This window comes from Nyctereutes procyonoides, unplaced genomic scaffold, assembly GCF_905146905.1.
Source record: "Nyctereutes procyonoides isolate TBG_1078 unplaced genomic scaffold, NYPRO_anot_genome, whole genome shotgun sequence".
NCBI classification, from domain to species: domain Eukaryota; kingdom Metazoa; phylum Chordata; class Mammalia; order Carnivora; family Canidae; genus Nyctereutes; species Nyctereutes procyonoides.
The window spans coordinates 37,275,165-37,289,609 of record NW_026575131.1 but is presented as its reverse complement, the minus strand read 5'-3'; the positions used below and the strand labels follow the sequence as shown (position 1 = coordinate 37,289,609).

General features: G+C 38.9%; 1 protein-coding gene across 25 annotated transcripts in view; it reads right to left on the bottom strand.

The window, feature by feature from the left end:
* The window catches only part of PBRM1 (polybromo 1), a 115,811-nt gene that overhangs the window by 78,580 nt on the left and 22,786 nt on the right, over positions 1-14,445 (bottom strand). For all 25 annotated transcript variants that reach the window (XM_055343385.1, XM_055343386.1, XM_055343387.1 and 22 more), the window contains 4 exons: positions 11,161-11,277; positions 5,418-5,486; positions 2,722-2,820; positions 346-431 (listed from right to left, as the gene is read on the bottom strand). In XM_055343385.1, coding sequence (XP_055199360.1) covers positions 346-431; positions 2,722-2,820; positions 5,418-5,486; positions 11,161-11,277 — 371 coding nt within the window. The remainder of the gene's footprint in view (positions 1-345; positions 432-2,721; positions 2,821-5,417; positions 5,487-11,160; positions 11,278-14,445) is intronic.

Genomic DNA, 14,445 nt, shown 5'->3' with positions numbered 1-14,445 from the left:
ACAGGGAGAGGGAGAGGGAAAGGGAGAGGGAGAAGCAGGCTCCATGCAGGGAGCCTGATGTGGGACTTGATCCCAGGTCTCCAGGATCAGGCCCTGGGCTGAAGGCAGCGCTAAACCACTGAACCACCCAGGCTGCCCTCAAAAATTGTTTTTAAATAAAGCCTTTCAGCTGCAATGAAGGGGCTGGGTAAGAGTTATATCTATTCTCTTCAGAATCACATTATCAGGTGTAAAAATAATTTTCAAATGCAACCTACATCTTGTTTTCCACTGCAATAATTCTACTAGCTAGAAAATTTGGCAAATAATAAAGGCACAAAGATTTTAGATATTTTAAAAACATACCTCATTCGAAGGCTTGACTTGGTCATTTCATGATGTTCAATTTCTGCCTTTTTCATATAAAATATTTTTTTAATAGAATTTGCATCCTGTCAAGATAAAATTACTCGGTTTAGGAAAAAAGGACAATTTAAAATGCCCTCAGTCATGCACTGGACACTTTCTATGGCACTCTCCCACTTGGAGTAGGTTTTCATTTAATATCCACAAAGCTGCATCTTCTAATCTTCCCACAACCTTTGAAAACATCATTACAATTATATATAAGTTAAAAGCCTCCTAGCTCTTTCACAATTAGTCAAGTAATGCACAAAGATCTAACAGTGAACAAGGAAAAATGGATGAAAGTACCATGAATTTTATCTGTGTCCACCAACCTAAAAATTGATACAAAGATGCATTTCTAAGAATAAAGACTATGCACACAAATTTAGGATGAATGTCTTGCTTAAATCAATAGCATACTAATATATCAAATCTAGTTTCCCTTCTCTCTAAAATTTATTTTAGGGGAAACAATCAGACCAAAAAGTACGATCTTAACTGCATCAACAAACTACTGGTACTCTACTATTAGTGTCCTGTCAATGACTAAGAATACAAGAACTTCAGAGCTCATTTCTAGCTTTTACCTGAAGTTTCTTAAATGATGAAAGTTTATTAAAAGGTGAAAGATAAATTAATGACCAAAAATAAGTATATTTGAGTCAGCATTCTGAAAGTCTAAATGATTTTACTCCCAAAAGGTTTTCTCAGAATCCTCTGCTAAATTCCCAATTAAATATTATTAAATCAAGAAATGTCTATAAGCAACTGTGTCACAGGACTACAAAATTTCTAGGAGAGAACTGCAAAGCAATGAAATAGTCATTTTACATTGTGTGTTACACTCCAGAAATTGCTTTTTACATTTATAAAGTTTAAAGCAGAGATTAAATCAATATTAAACTAAAAAGTAGATCAAAAACAAACCTTACATCTGGCACAAAGGTAGACATATCAATGAATGGAAGAGAACTGAGATTTCAGAAATAAATCCATACACCTATAGTCAACTGATTTTCAACAAGAGCATCAACACAATTCAATGGGGAAGAAAACAGACTTTTGAATATAAGGTGCTGGGACAAATGAATATCCCATGTGGAAGATGAGACACCTCACACCTACCTCATGTATACAAAAATAAATTCAAAATGGTTACACTTGGATTTAAGGGCTGAAACTAATAAATTCTTAGAAGAAAACACAGGTATAAATCTTTGTGGCCTTGGATTAAGCAATTCTTTCTTATATAAGCACAAAAGTAAAAGTAAAAGCTTTTTACAAAAGTAAAAGTACAAGCAATCAAAGAAAACAAACTGTACTTAACAAAATTAAAAACTTTGTGTCAAAGGACGACACTATTACAAAAGTGAAAACAATCCAAAGAATAGGAGAAAATATTTTAAATCATATATCTACTTTAATGTCCACATTATATAAAAAAATCTAACAATTCAACAATAAAAAAACAGGTAACCCAATTAAAAAATGGGGTAAGGATCTCAATAAAAATGTTTTCTCTTTTTTTTTTAATGTTTTCAAAGAAGATACATGAATGGCCAATATATACCAAAAAATGTTCAATATCACTAATTAATCATCAGGGAAATGCTATTCGAAACACAGTGAGATATGAGGATAGCTATCATAAAAATAAAAATGAAAAACAAGTGTTAGTGAGAATGTGGAGAAATTATACTTGCACACTGCTAGTGCGAATGTGAAACGGCACAGTTCCTTTGGAAAACAATTTGGTGGTTCCTCAAAAAAGTTAAATATATAGTTACCATGTGAATCAGCAATTCCATTCCTAGGTATAAAGCCAAGAAAATACTAAGTCCACATAAAAACTTCTGTGTGAATGTCCACAACAGCATTATTTATAATAGCCATAAAGTGGAAACAACCCAAATGTCTAGCAATTGATAGGTGGGTAAATACAACATGGTAAATAAATACAACAGAGTATTACTCAGCAGTGATCATGCTTCAACATGAGTACCTTAAAAGCCCCATGCTCAGTCCAAGAAGCCAGTCACAAAGGACCACACACTGTATGATTCCATTTATAATGAAATGTCCAGAATAGGCAAATTCACAGAGATAGAAAGTGGGCCAGGACTCCTAGAATAGGGAGACTGGGGGGTAAATGGAGGGACTGCTAACTGCGGTGACAGCTGCACAACTATACACAACTAAAAACCATTACATCGTACACTTTGAGTGAAATGTATGGTATGATGTAAATTTTATCTCAAAAAGTTGTTATATAAAAATCGTTGGCTCTAAATTATCTACCCTTACTAATGAAAACAACAACAATGAAAAACTAACCTTGAATACTTGAGAACCAGGCTCATTGTAAGTTTTGGCATTTTTTGCTAGAAGATCTATATCTTTGGCCATTGCATGAATACTCTTGTAGCTTCCATTCTAGAACAACAAAATACAGCAGTTCCTCTTAACTGAAAGCGAGTTAGCATGACCTTTAAAAAAAAAAGAGCTCCACATATTTTTAAATTGTCACCATATTCAAAAATTTTATTGGAAAATACACATGGGAATATAATATAAATTCATTTTCCCTTTTATAAACTATTTCAATTGTCCATTTAAACACAAGTTTTTGAGATAGGTAACAAGACCAGAGCTACGCTGGTTTCATAAAAACATAATTTTTAAAAGATCAAATAAGGTAAAAGTCGTTTAATTTAGCAAACACATAGTGCTTACTCTGTGCCAAGCACTATTCTAAGTGCTTCATGAATACTAATCCATTAGGGTGGACTTAAGGGAATGAAGTAAAATTCTAGTTTTATAGACCACTTCAGATAAAACAGTCAACCATAGAGGTTAACATTTTTGAGTACCTACTATGTACTAGGCTCCATGTTAGAGCTATCACATCTTAAAGCTCACTCAATCCCAAACAACCCAGGGAGACTTAGAACTGCCTTCAGTTTACAAAGAGAAGGAAGGAGAAAGACACTCTAAGCAAAAGGTACACAGGATTAAAGAGAAGGTCACAGAAATGAACAGACACATTAACTGAGAAACTGAGAAAACCAAATTAAGTGGAGTGGAAGGCTGGGGAGGGGGGTAAAACCAAATTAAGTGGAGTGGAAGGCTGGGGAGGGGGGTAAAACCATAAGCATAGACTGCATAAATAAAGACAAATGAGGCAAAATCCAGAAAGCCAGGCAAAGGAGAGTAGTCAGTTACTTGCCAAGTGAGGATACTCAACGTCTGAGCACTTTTTTTTTTTCTTAAAGATTTTAAGTAATCTCTACACCCAATATGGGGCTTCAACTCATAACCCCAAGATCAAGAGTTGCACATTCTACTGACTGAGCCAGCCAGGTGCTCCTGAGCACTCTCTATTTGGAGAAAACCTAGTACATGTGGTAGAAGGAATCTACCTTTCCCAACAGAGGGTAAAAATAAGCAGATAGCACTGCCAGCAGCCTGGCAAATAGGGCAAGGGGAGATAATTCATGCTTGAGTCTTGAGGGACTAAAGCGAGGGCAAAGGAGTAGAGAAAATGTATTCCTAACTCCCACGAAGGGCAATACAGCAGAGGGGAGCAGTGGGCAGCAGTGGGCATCCACTTCCCACAGCGGCAAATGACACTGGGACTAACAACGGCATCCCAAAGAGACTGTGAATGACTTTAACTGTATCATGACGTCCCTAAGTTCTGCCTACTTCCCCAAGGCTAGTTCTTGTGCCTGCCATCCCAACAATTCTAGGCGCTATCCGATATCCTTTTCATGGATTCCCCTTCTATTGGAATTATTTAGAGTTGGTTACTGTTGCTCCTCTACAAGGAACTGTAATTTGCTAGAGGAGCACTAAAAATAAGTGACAAGGCTCTGGACTGTGAAATAGAAAGAATAAAATAGGGAGAAAGCTAGGGTCAGGGAGCAACATGCCAGAAGGACATGAGTCTTTCATCAGAGAAGTAGAAAAGACTATTACGATAATTTGGACATAAAAGGACAAGATCTTGATTAGGGTGATGGCAAAAGGAGGGGTTTTTATGGGACTTTTGGAAGGAATGGACAAGATAAGGAGCAAGGTTTTAGAAGACTGGGGCTGGGGTAGGAGTGTCTAAAGATCTAATTTGAATTTCAGTAATATAAAAACATCTGGGCAGCCCGGGTGGCTCAGTAGTTTAGCGCCGCCGTCAACCCAGGGCGTGATCCTGGAGACCTGGGATTGAGTCCCACGTTGGGCTCCCTGCATGGGGCCTGCTTCTCCCTCTGCCTGTGTCTGTTCCTCTTTCTCTCTCTCTCTCATGAATAAATAAAACATGAAACAAAAATGAAAACAAAAACAAAAAACCAAACCAAACCAAACCAAAACATCTTCCCCCCAGGTACATATTAGGAACCCCAGGGATTTAGGTTCCAGGAGACTAAGTCATTATTACCAGTTGTGCCTAAGGGAGGTGCCTTAAGACCAGGTGATATATTAGGGAATCTGTATTTTAACATTCTGTTAAAGTATATTATTGTACCAGTAATTACTGGTACCTAGCAATGTCAGGTGAATGTTAGCTGCTGCTACTCCTGCAGACACAGCGAGGAAGGCACTTGAAGAGAAGAGAACAGTCTCTGTTTCCACTGACCTTACGCTCTAACATACTGTAGGTAACTTATTTTGAGACATTCTAAAACTATTCAGAAGCAGGTAAGAATAAACAACAAAGCTTTATTACCAATGTGCCTTTCATAACCAGAACATCTATGCCCACTGCTTTTTAATTTTTGTCCTAAGAGCAAGGTTTACTATGCCAATGAAAATTCTGCTTTCCTCCCTACAGATAAAATGCAAAAGAGACACTGTGTTACCTCCTCCAAAGCTATAATCAGTTACACCAGTCTAATCTGTTTATTATATTGCTAATAACCCCTTACAAAGACATCTGCTTTCCTGTTTTCTTAAAAAAAAAAAAAAAAAAGACCTTAGGCCGATCTGCCCTACACCGCATATGGTTACATTTACATATGATATGGTCATCTTCCTACCTGTATCCTCTGGGCAATGGTCTTGAGATCTATAGGCTCCTTAATTATTGCATAATAGTCTGGATATTGCTGAAAGACAAAAACCCACGTATGCTAAATGAGAGAAAGTATACAGGCAATGAGAAAACAAGAAAGCACACTGACAATCTGTCAATAGCTCTGTCAGATGCAAGGCTACAGACACAGCTGTACAGCATATTGTTTGTTATATTTGAAGGAGAATCTGATCTTAACAGGCTTCATGAAATACACAAGAGTATGTTGTACAAGTTTACAAGTAATATTTGATAACTACCATATCCAACTAATATACCACAATTTAATGTTTTAGAAAATTCTAAATTCACAGAATCACACAATTTTAAATTTAAGGTTCCACCATATCTATGCCTGGAAATGAAATAGAAAAATCTTTCTGAATGTTCCTATAAGCACTTTTAATTTTGCAATCTCAATCACATGTTATCCTCATATAAAATTATTTTTTGTTGTTTTTTAAAAGATTATTTTTTGGGGGGGCGGTGGCAAAGAGAGGGAAAGAATCTCAGGCAGACTCCATGCTAAGCATGGAGCCTGACATAGGGCTCGATCTCACGACCACGAGATCAATACCTAAGCAGAAACCAAGAGTTAGATGCTTAACTGAGCACCTAGGTGTCCCTCATATAAAATTCTTATGAGATCAGGTTCCAAGTTCGTTAACTTTATGTTTAACTTAACACTTCTACTTATTTTGGTCAAATTAGTTTTTCCAACTAAAACACATTAAAGCGAAACTACATTAGAGGAACAAAATAAAATTCGAAGAACTTTCTGATTTCTTATCAAATATTAGCTCATCACAAGAAAAGAAGTTAAGTATGTTAGAGGAATGTTTTTAAAGAATTTCACAAAGCCCACAGTGCAGGGATGACTAGGTGGCTCGGCTGGTTAAGTGTCCAACTCTTGATTTCAGCTCAGGTCATGATCTCAGGATCATGAGACTGAGCCCCACATTGGGTTCTGTGCTCAGTGGGGAGCTTGCTTGAGATTCTCTCTCCGTCTACCCCTCTCCTGAGTGCAGTACCCCTACTCCTCCCTCTCTCTCTCTCTCTCAAATACATAAAATCTTTAAAAACAAAACAAAACACAAAGTCCATAGTGCATTCATTGTCCCAAGCCTTTTGTACAGATTTGGTTCCTTAGAAGAAACTGAAGTTGACCAAAAATCAAACATTGGTTTACTTAGGAAGGAGAGGTGTCAGGGGAAGTGAGACTGGGTTCTCCAAGCTGTTCCAATCTGTTCAAGTTGTTGAAGTCCAAACAACAACAAAAAGCAGGCGGCTACAGCCTTCATGGCTGAAGGCATGATCTCAAGGATGCTTCCTTTCATCTGATTCCTCAGCTTACTCCTACTTTCTTAACCCTATTCTTTTCTTTGCTTGGATCAAACCCCTTTTCTGTCCCCTCTCTTTAGCAATTCTACTTCTGAGAAACAGTTCAGAGGACAAATTATGGCAAGGCCACCCAGGCTGGGGTGGAGTGTAATCCCAGCTGTCGGCTTGACATATTCACAATTCCCCTCTCCTGGGACACCTGGGCAACTCAGCAGTTAAGTCTGCCCTCGGCTCAGGGCATGATCTTGGGGTCTGGATAGAGTCCTGGATAGAGTCCCGCATCAGGCTCCTTGCATGGATCCTGCTTCTCCCTCTGCCTATGTCTCTGCCTCTCTCCCTCTCTCTCTCTCTCTGGGTCTCTCATGAATAAATAAATAGAAATCTTTAAAAAAAAAAATTCTCCTCTCCTGCTCAGATAGTCCAGCTTGGGAAGGGCTCATAAAAGAAAGGTACAGTCCTTGCTGTCTTTTCAAACTGTCACACCCTGAACGACAATGGGAACCTACTTTTTCCAACCAACTCTTGCTGCATGGTATTCCTGAAAGCCCTCCTAGAATAGGGGAAGAACAGGATATTAATTGTTTTTTGTTTTTTAAGTAGACTCCAAACCCAGCATGGAGCCCAATGTGGGGCTTGAACTCTTGACCCTGAGATCAAGACCTGAGCTGAGATCAAGAGTTAGACACTTAACCCACTGAGCCACCCACATGGCCCAGGATATTAATGTATTACTGCTTCAGGTCACTCTTGGTGGCTTGACCACTGATATCCTGCAGAATAAGAGCAGCTCTTGAGTAAAGATTATACTCCATTCTTTTTTTTTTTTATTGTAGTTAAATATACAAAAGATTTACCATTTAATCATCGTAAATGTGTGGTTCAGTGGTATTAAGTACATTCACATTATTGTGTAACCATTGGCATAATTCATCTTCCAAATTTTTCATCTTCTAAAACTGAATCTGCAGACCCACTGAACAGTAACTGCCCTCTCTCCCTTCCGGCCAGCTCCTGGAAATCACAATTCTACTTTCTCTCACTATGAATCAGAATACTCGGAGTACCTTCTGTGAGAGGAAACATGCAATTTTGGTCCTTTTGTGACAGGCTTATTTCACCTTCATGTGTTCAAGGTTCATTATAGCATGTGTTAGAATTTCATTTTTTAAAATTTTATTTTAAAGATTTTATTTATTTATTTATTTATTTATTTATTTATTTATTTATTTATTTATTTGAGAGAGAGAGAGAGAGAGAGCACATGAGAGTGTACGAGCCAGGGAGGGGAAAGCAGAGGGAGAAGCAGACCCCTTGCCGAGCAGGGAGCCCAACTTGGTGCTGCATCCCAAGACCCTGGGATCATGACCTGAGCTGAAGGCAGATGCTTTAACTGACTGAGCCACCCAGGTGCCTCTCATTCTTTTTTTAGAAGGCTGAATAATGGGATCCCTGGGTGGCGCAGCGGTTTGGTGCCTGCCTTTGGCCCAGGGCGTGATCCTGGAGACCCGGGATCGAATCCCACGTCAGGCTCCCGGTGCATGGAGCCTGCTTCTCCCTGTGTCTCTGCCTCTCTCTCTCTCTCTGTGACTATCATAAATAAAAAAAATAAATAAATAAAAAATAAAAGGCTGAATAACACTGAATTGTATGTATATACTACATTTCATTCATCTAGTCATCTGTTGAGGGACACTTGGGTTGTTCCTATGTATTAGGTATTCTGAGTAATACTGCTATGAATTTGTGTGTACAAATCTCTTTGAGATCCTGCTTCCAAATCCTTTGTATATACCAAAGGAATATATTGCTGGATCATATGGTAATTCTATGTTTAATTTTTTGAGGATTAGTCTTACTGTTTTCTTAACATTTTTTTTTTAAAGATTTTATTTATTTATTCATGAGAGAGAGGCAGAGACACAGACAGAGGGAAAAGCAGGCTCCATGCAGGGAGCCCGATGCGGGACTCGATCCCAGGACCCCAGGATCATGCCCTGGGCCAAAGGCAGGCACCAAACTGCTGAGCCACCCAGGGATCCCTGTTTTCTTAACATTTAAAACATATGAAAAAAAAATTAAAACATCACCAATATAATCACACTGTATTTTTTTATATCAGATCCACACTTAAAATAGTCATATTTGCTTTTTTTTTTTAACTTTTTAAAGTAAAACTTACACCAAACATGGGGCTTGAACTCATGACCCGAAGATCAAGAGTTGCACGTTCTACCAAATGACCAGCTAGGTGCCCTTATGTTTTATTTCTAACGTGGTAACTCCTACAACTAGGAAAGACACATCTCTAAATAACCAGTTTTGTTGATGCCTGATGGGGAAAGCTGCAAGCCAATTATCAGTCAATAAGCACTTTTTGCACACCAATGACATGCTGGATTCCACTACATGGGAGGGACACAAAAGAAAATGACATAATCTTTGTTCTTTTTTATCTTTTTTTAAGATTTTTAATTAATTTATATATTCATGAAAGACACAGAGAGAGAGAGAGAGAGAGAGAGAGAGGCAGAGACACAGGCAGAGGGAGAAGCAGGCTCCATGCAGGGAGCCCAACGTGGGACTTGATCCGGGGACTCCAGGATCATGCCCTGGGCCGAAGGCAGGCTCTAAACCACTGAGCCAGGGGCAGCCCAGTGGCTCAGCGGTTTAACGCCAACTTCAACCCAGGGCATGATCCTGGAGTCCCCGGATCGAGTCCCATGTCAGGCTCCCTGCATGGAGCCTGCTTCTCCCTCTGCCTGTGTCTCTGCCCCCCCATCCGTGTCTCTCGTGGATAAATAAAATCTTAAAAAAAATTAAAAATTAAACCGCTGAGCCACCCAGGGATGCCCCTAATCTTTGTTCTTAAATTCAGGGACCAGGGAAGGAAGTAGATAAAAAGTAAATGATCACAATGGAATTAAGTGCTATAGTGGAGTACATCTACAAGTATATCCTTGTCTAGAAATACAAGAATGCTTAGGCCATGGAAATTTTTGTAGTTCCACACACTACAGTGGAATTTTACCTACGTTCACTGTCTTTTGTGTATGAAGCCACATGAGGCCCTGCCACTTTTAAAAGTTATCACTTGGGACACGTGGGTGGCTCAGTGGTTGCGCATATGTCTTCAGTGCAGGGCGGGATCCTGGAGTTCCAGGATCAAGTCCCACATCCGGCTCCCTGCATGGAGCCTGCTTCTACCTCTACCTCTTTCTGTGTCTCTGCCTCTCTCTGTGTCTCTCATGAATAAAGAAATGAAATCTTTAAAAATAAATAAATAAAAATAAGGGGCTCACTAGTCTGGGAAACCTTTTCCTCTTTGGGGTAGAAGATTACTAGTAGATCATTCTCTCTTCCATCACCAGGAGAGCCAAGAGAACTAAAAGAGGAAGAAGTAATTTATCTTCCTCTCATTCTGTCTCATGAGCAAAGAGAATGTTTTCTATTTTATAAATAAAGGCTTAGTTTATTTATTTTGCTATTTAATAATTACCAATCTTGGAAACAACCCAAATGTCCACTGACAAATGAATGGATAAATATGGTATATGCACACAATGGAGTTTTAGCTTTAAAAAGGAAGGACAGGGAATCCCTGGGTGGCTCAGTGGTTAAGTGCCTGCCTTTGGCCCAGGGTGTGATCCTGGAGTCCCGAGCTCAAGTCCCACATCAGGCTCCCTGCATGGAGCCTGCTTCTCCCTCTGCCTGGTATTTCTGCCTCTCTCTCTACTCTGTGTCTTTCATGAATAAATAAATAAAATCTTTAAAAAAATAAAAAATAAAAAGGAAGGACATTCTGACACATGCTACAACATGGATAAACCCTGAATACATTATGCTAAATAAAAGAAGTCAGATATAAAAAGATAAATATTTTATGAGTCTTATCATCAGTTACTTAGTCAATTTCACAGAGAGAACAGAGTGGTAGTTGCCAAAGTGGGAATGGGGAGTTATTTTTTGTTGTTTTATTTTATTGATTTAATTTTAGTCTAATTTTATGGGGAGTTATTGTTTAATGGATAGATTTTTCAATTAAAGAGATGAACATACACTATGAAGGTACTTACATCACTGAACTGTACATTTAAAATGGCTAAACAGTAAATCTCAAGTATATTTTACAGCAATAAAAAAAAACAGCAATAACCAATCAATTGTTTTAAACCCACAACTTTTAGGTGAGGTAAAATCACACAACATATCTTATGTGCTTGCTGCTGCAGCCTCAAGGAAGACCTCTTGGCAGCCTCCAATGCCTTTCACTAATTTTACCTTATTTACTAAGAACTAATAAATTTTCTGAAGTACTGAAAAATAAAAAAAAAAACAAAATAAAAACATGCTTTAATTGTATCACTTACCACTTTAGAAGGCAGTTTCTGGAAAAGTTCACTAATGAGACGTCCTGATGGATTTGTGGCTACAACTATGGCTTCAAGAAGCTGCTCCAGGATCTCCTTCAAGTAACTTGGAGAAGACTGGGAGGAGGGGGTTAGCAGGAAAGAAAGGAGTGAGAAGGATTCTGTGAGAGAAACCCAAAAATAAATGCTAAAATATTAAAGTCAATTTAAAAAAAGCAACTAGTAAATAGTTACACTTATTTAGAAAGACAAGAATACCACAGAAACACTCTGATGTTGGACATAAGGCTTGTACCCTGGGCACGGCCTATGTGAAACTAACGAGGCTCCTTACATTGTGTCAGTAACTAAATCCCTTGGCTCAGGGCCTTTTCCTGAACTCTATTCCACAGTAAACACTGTAACAGTGAAATTCAAGTGCCATATGTGTGAAATGGTGGAAACAAACCTTTTTAGGGTCTGAGCAACTGAGACACAAAATATGTCCTGATACCTCTTTACACCCGCTGTTTCTGTCTACTGAAGTCTATTTTGGTAGAACAAGGACATACATAAAGCTGAAAATACATACTTCTACCCATGGGGTGCTCGGCCGGATCTACCAACAGAATTCAAGCTATCTCAAAAGTGAATGGAGATTAAATCAAATTATGCACATTACTTCTGCCCTGCAGACTGGTTGACTGACTCCTACCTTGGTCACTGTTTCAACATGGGAAAGTATATGCCCTAAAGTGTACTTGGCCAAGAAGGGTTTGAGTCTGAAGTTGGTTCTATAGCAAGCAATGGCATGTGTAAATCAAGAGTTCTAGGAAATGGGGGTGCCTGGGCGGCTCAGTTGTTTAAACATCTGACTCTTTTGGCTCAGGTCGTGATCTTGGGGTTGAGATTGAGCCCTGGGAAGGGCTCCATGCTCAGCAGGGAATCTGCTTGAGATTCTCTCTTCTTCTCCCTTTGCCCCTCCCTGCCACATTCACTCTCTCTAAAATAAATAAATAAGTCTTAAAAAAAGAAAAAAGGGGACACCTGGGTGGCTCAGTGGTTAAGCATCTGCCTTCCGCCCAGGGCATGATCCTCAAGTCCTGGGATCATGTCCCACATCGGGCTCCCTGCATGGAGCCTGTTTCTCTCTCTGCCTATGTCTCTGCCTCTCTGTCTCTCTCATGAATAAATAAATAAATAAATCTTTAAAAAAAAGAGAAAGAAAGAAAGAAAGAAAGGAAAGAAAAGAAAAAAAAAGAAAGAAAAGAAAAGAAAAGAAAAGAAAAGAAAAGAAAAGAAAAGAAAAGAAAAGAGTTATAGAAAATGTACTTCAGGACCAAACCATGTTTTGTGCATATAAAAGAAAGGTTAATGGTATTTCTGGCTTAAATCATAAAAGCACTGGTATTTGTGTTCTCATTTAACAGATCTTTTTTATTTAGTGCAGTCTCAATTTTAAGGTCCAACATGAATTCCATAGATGGAACACTAACATCTCATGGGCCTGACACAGTACCTGGCAATAACAGACACATAATAAATATTTAACAAATAAAACATGATTAGCTGAGGGTCTCCAACCACCTAAGCTTAGAGAACCAACAAAACACTGATGAAAGGAGACTAAATATACCCATGCTTAAGTCATTTACTTCCTGGCTAAAACACAGTACCACAGAGCTTTCAAAAGAGGAGACTTCTTTTCTGCAGCCAAGATTCCTCTCCCTCCAAACCAACCAGCTACTTTGGAAACATGTGTTGCAGGTAACCTGGAACGTGGTGTGTGAATGCATCCATACAACCTATTGCCACAAATGGGAAAACTCCAAGGAAATCTCTATGAGTCATAAATGAGAAGCCTGAAAATTCCCTCTCCCTTCACAAGAACTTAGAGCTAAGAAGAAGCCTGGCAAGTACAAATATGAATGTGCAAGATCCTCCCAATTTCATACTAAAGAAACATAGGCAAGTCCTAAATGCAAGTGGCTTCACTGTTTGACTAGAACCCTGGAAGCCTACAATAAGCCTGAGCCCTCTGTAGGTAATGTTCTCCCAAAAAAGCAATGGGTAAGTTGCTGTTCCTCTATTAATACTAGAGAGTAAAATTCCAGGGAATCCCTAGTTAACTGCCTCTACCTAATTCTAATCATTTAACTGCTAAAAAAAAATTGACAAGTTGCCTAAAAACTGCATTTTGAGACTCTAAGAAGTGGTGACATTTTTTTTTTTTTTTAAGAGAGAGGAGAGAGAAGTGAGAGCATGTGTACGTGTGAGTGGCAGGGAGGCGGAAGGAGTGGGAGAGTGAATCTTAAGCTGACTCTGCGCTGAGCACAGAGAACGTGGGTCTTGATTATCACGACCTGAGTCAAAACCAAGACTCAGATGCTTAACCAAGTGAGTTACCAGGCGCCCCCAAGTATTTACATTTTTGAGAAATTTACCTACCACTTCTTTTTTCTGTGTTGAAGTTTGAGGAAAAGGTCTATTTAGGTTAACTTAGGAAGAAAGGGGAATGCTCTGCTTTGGGTGTCTCACTATTTAGCTACAGAAGAGAGATGTCCTTACTTTTATTATCCTTTTTCTTCTTTTTAAACATGTATGTTCATTCATCAAGTATTTATCAATACCTACACACTAGGCAATCTAGATGCCAGGAATAAGTGAATAAGGTGGTATCTTTTGTGGCTCTATCTATGGAGGAAGAAAGTAAGTAAATATGTAAACAAACAAATTATTTCCACATACAGTGACAAAAAACTGAGGACCACAGAACAGAGTGCTGTGATGATGGAAAAAGGAAGGGTGCACGGCAAACAATTTAGACAGGTGGTCAGGAAAGTCCACTCCTAGCTGTCATTATTTTAAGTGATCTAAGAATCATGAAAAAGAGCCAGTCACAGAGCCAAAGGAAGCATGTTCTAAGCAGAAAAGCACCTACAAAATCCTACAGGCAGGAGCACATTTGGCATGTTCTAGGAATCATACCAGTCTAACCTACAAAAAATATCCTGAAGATGATTCCAATGACTCTCCAACTTTTTTTTTTTTTTTTTTTAAGATTTATTTATTCATGAGAGACACAGAAAGGCAGAGATACAGGCAAAGGGAGAAGCAGGCTCCACGCAGGGAGCATGATGCGGGACTCAATCCCAGATCCTGGGATCACACCCTGAGCCAAAGGCAGATGCTCAACCGCTGAGCCACCCAGGCGTCCCAACTCTCCAACTTTTAATCACAACACTGCCTACTATTTCAATCTAGCAAGACTGGAATAGTACTTGAAAGTATGAAAGTTCTCCTTAA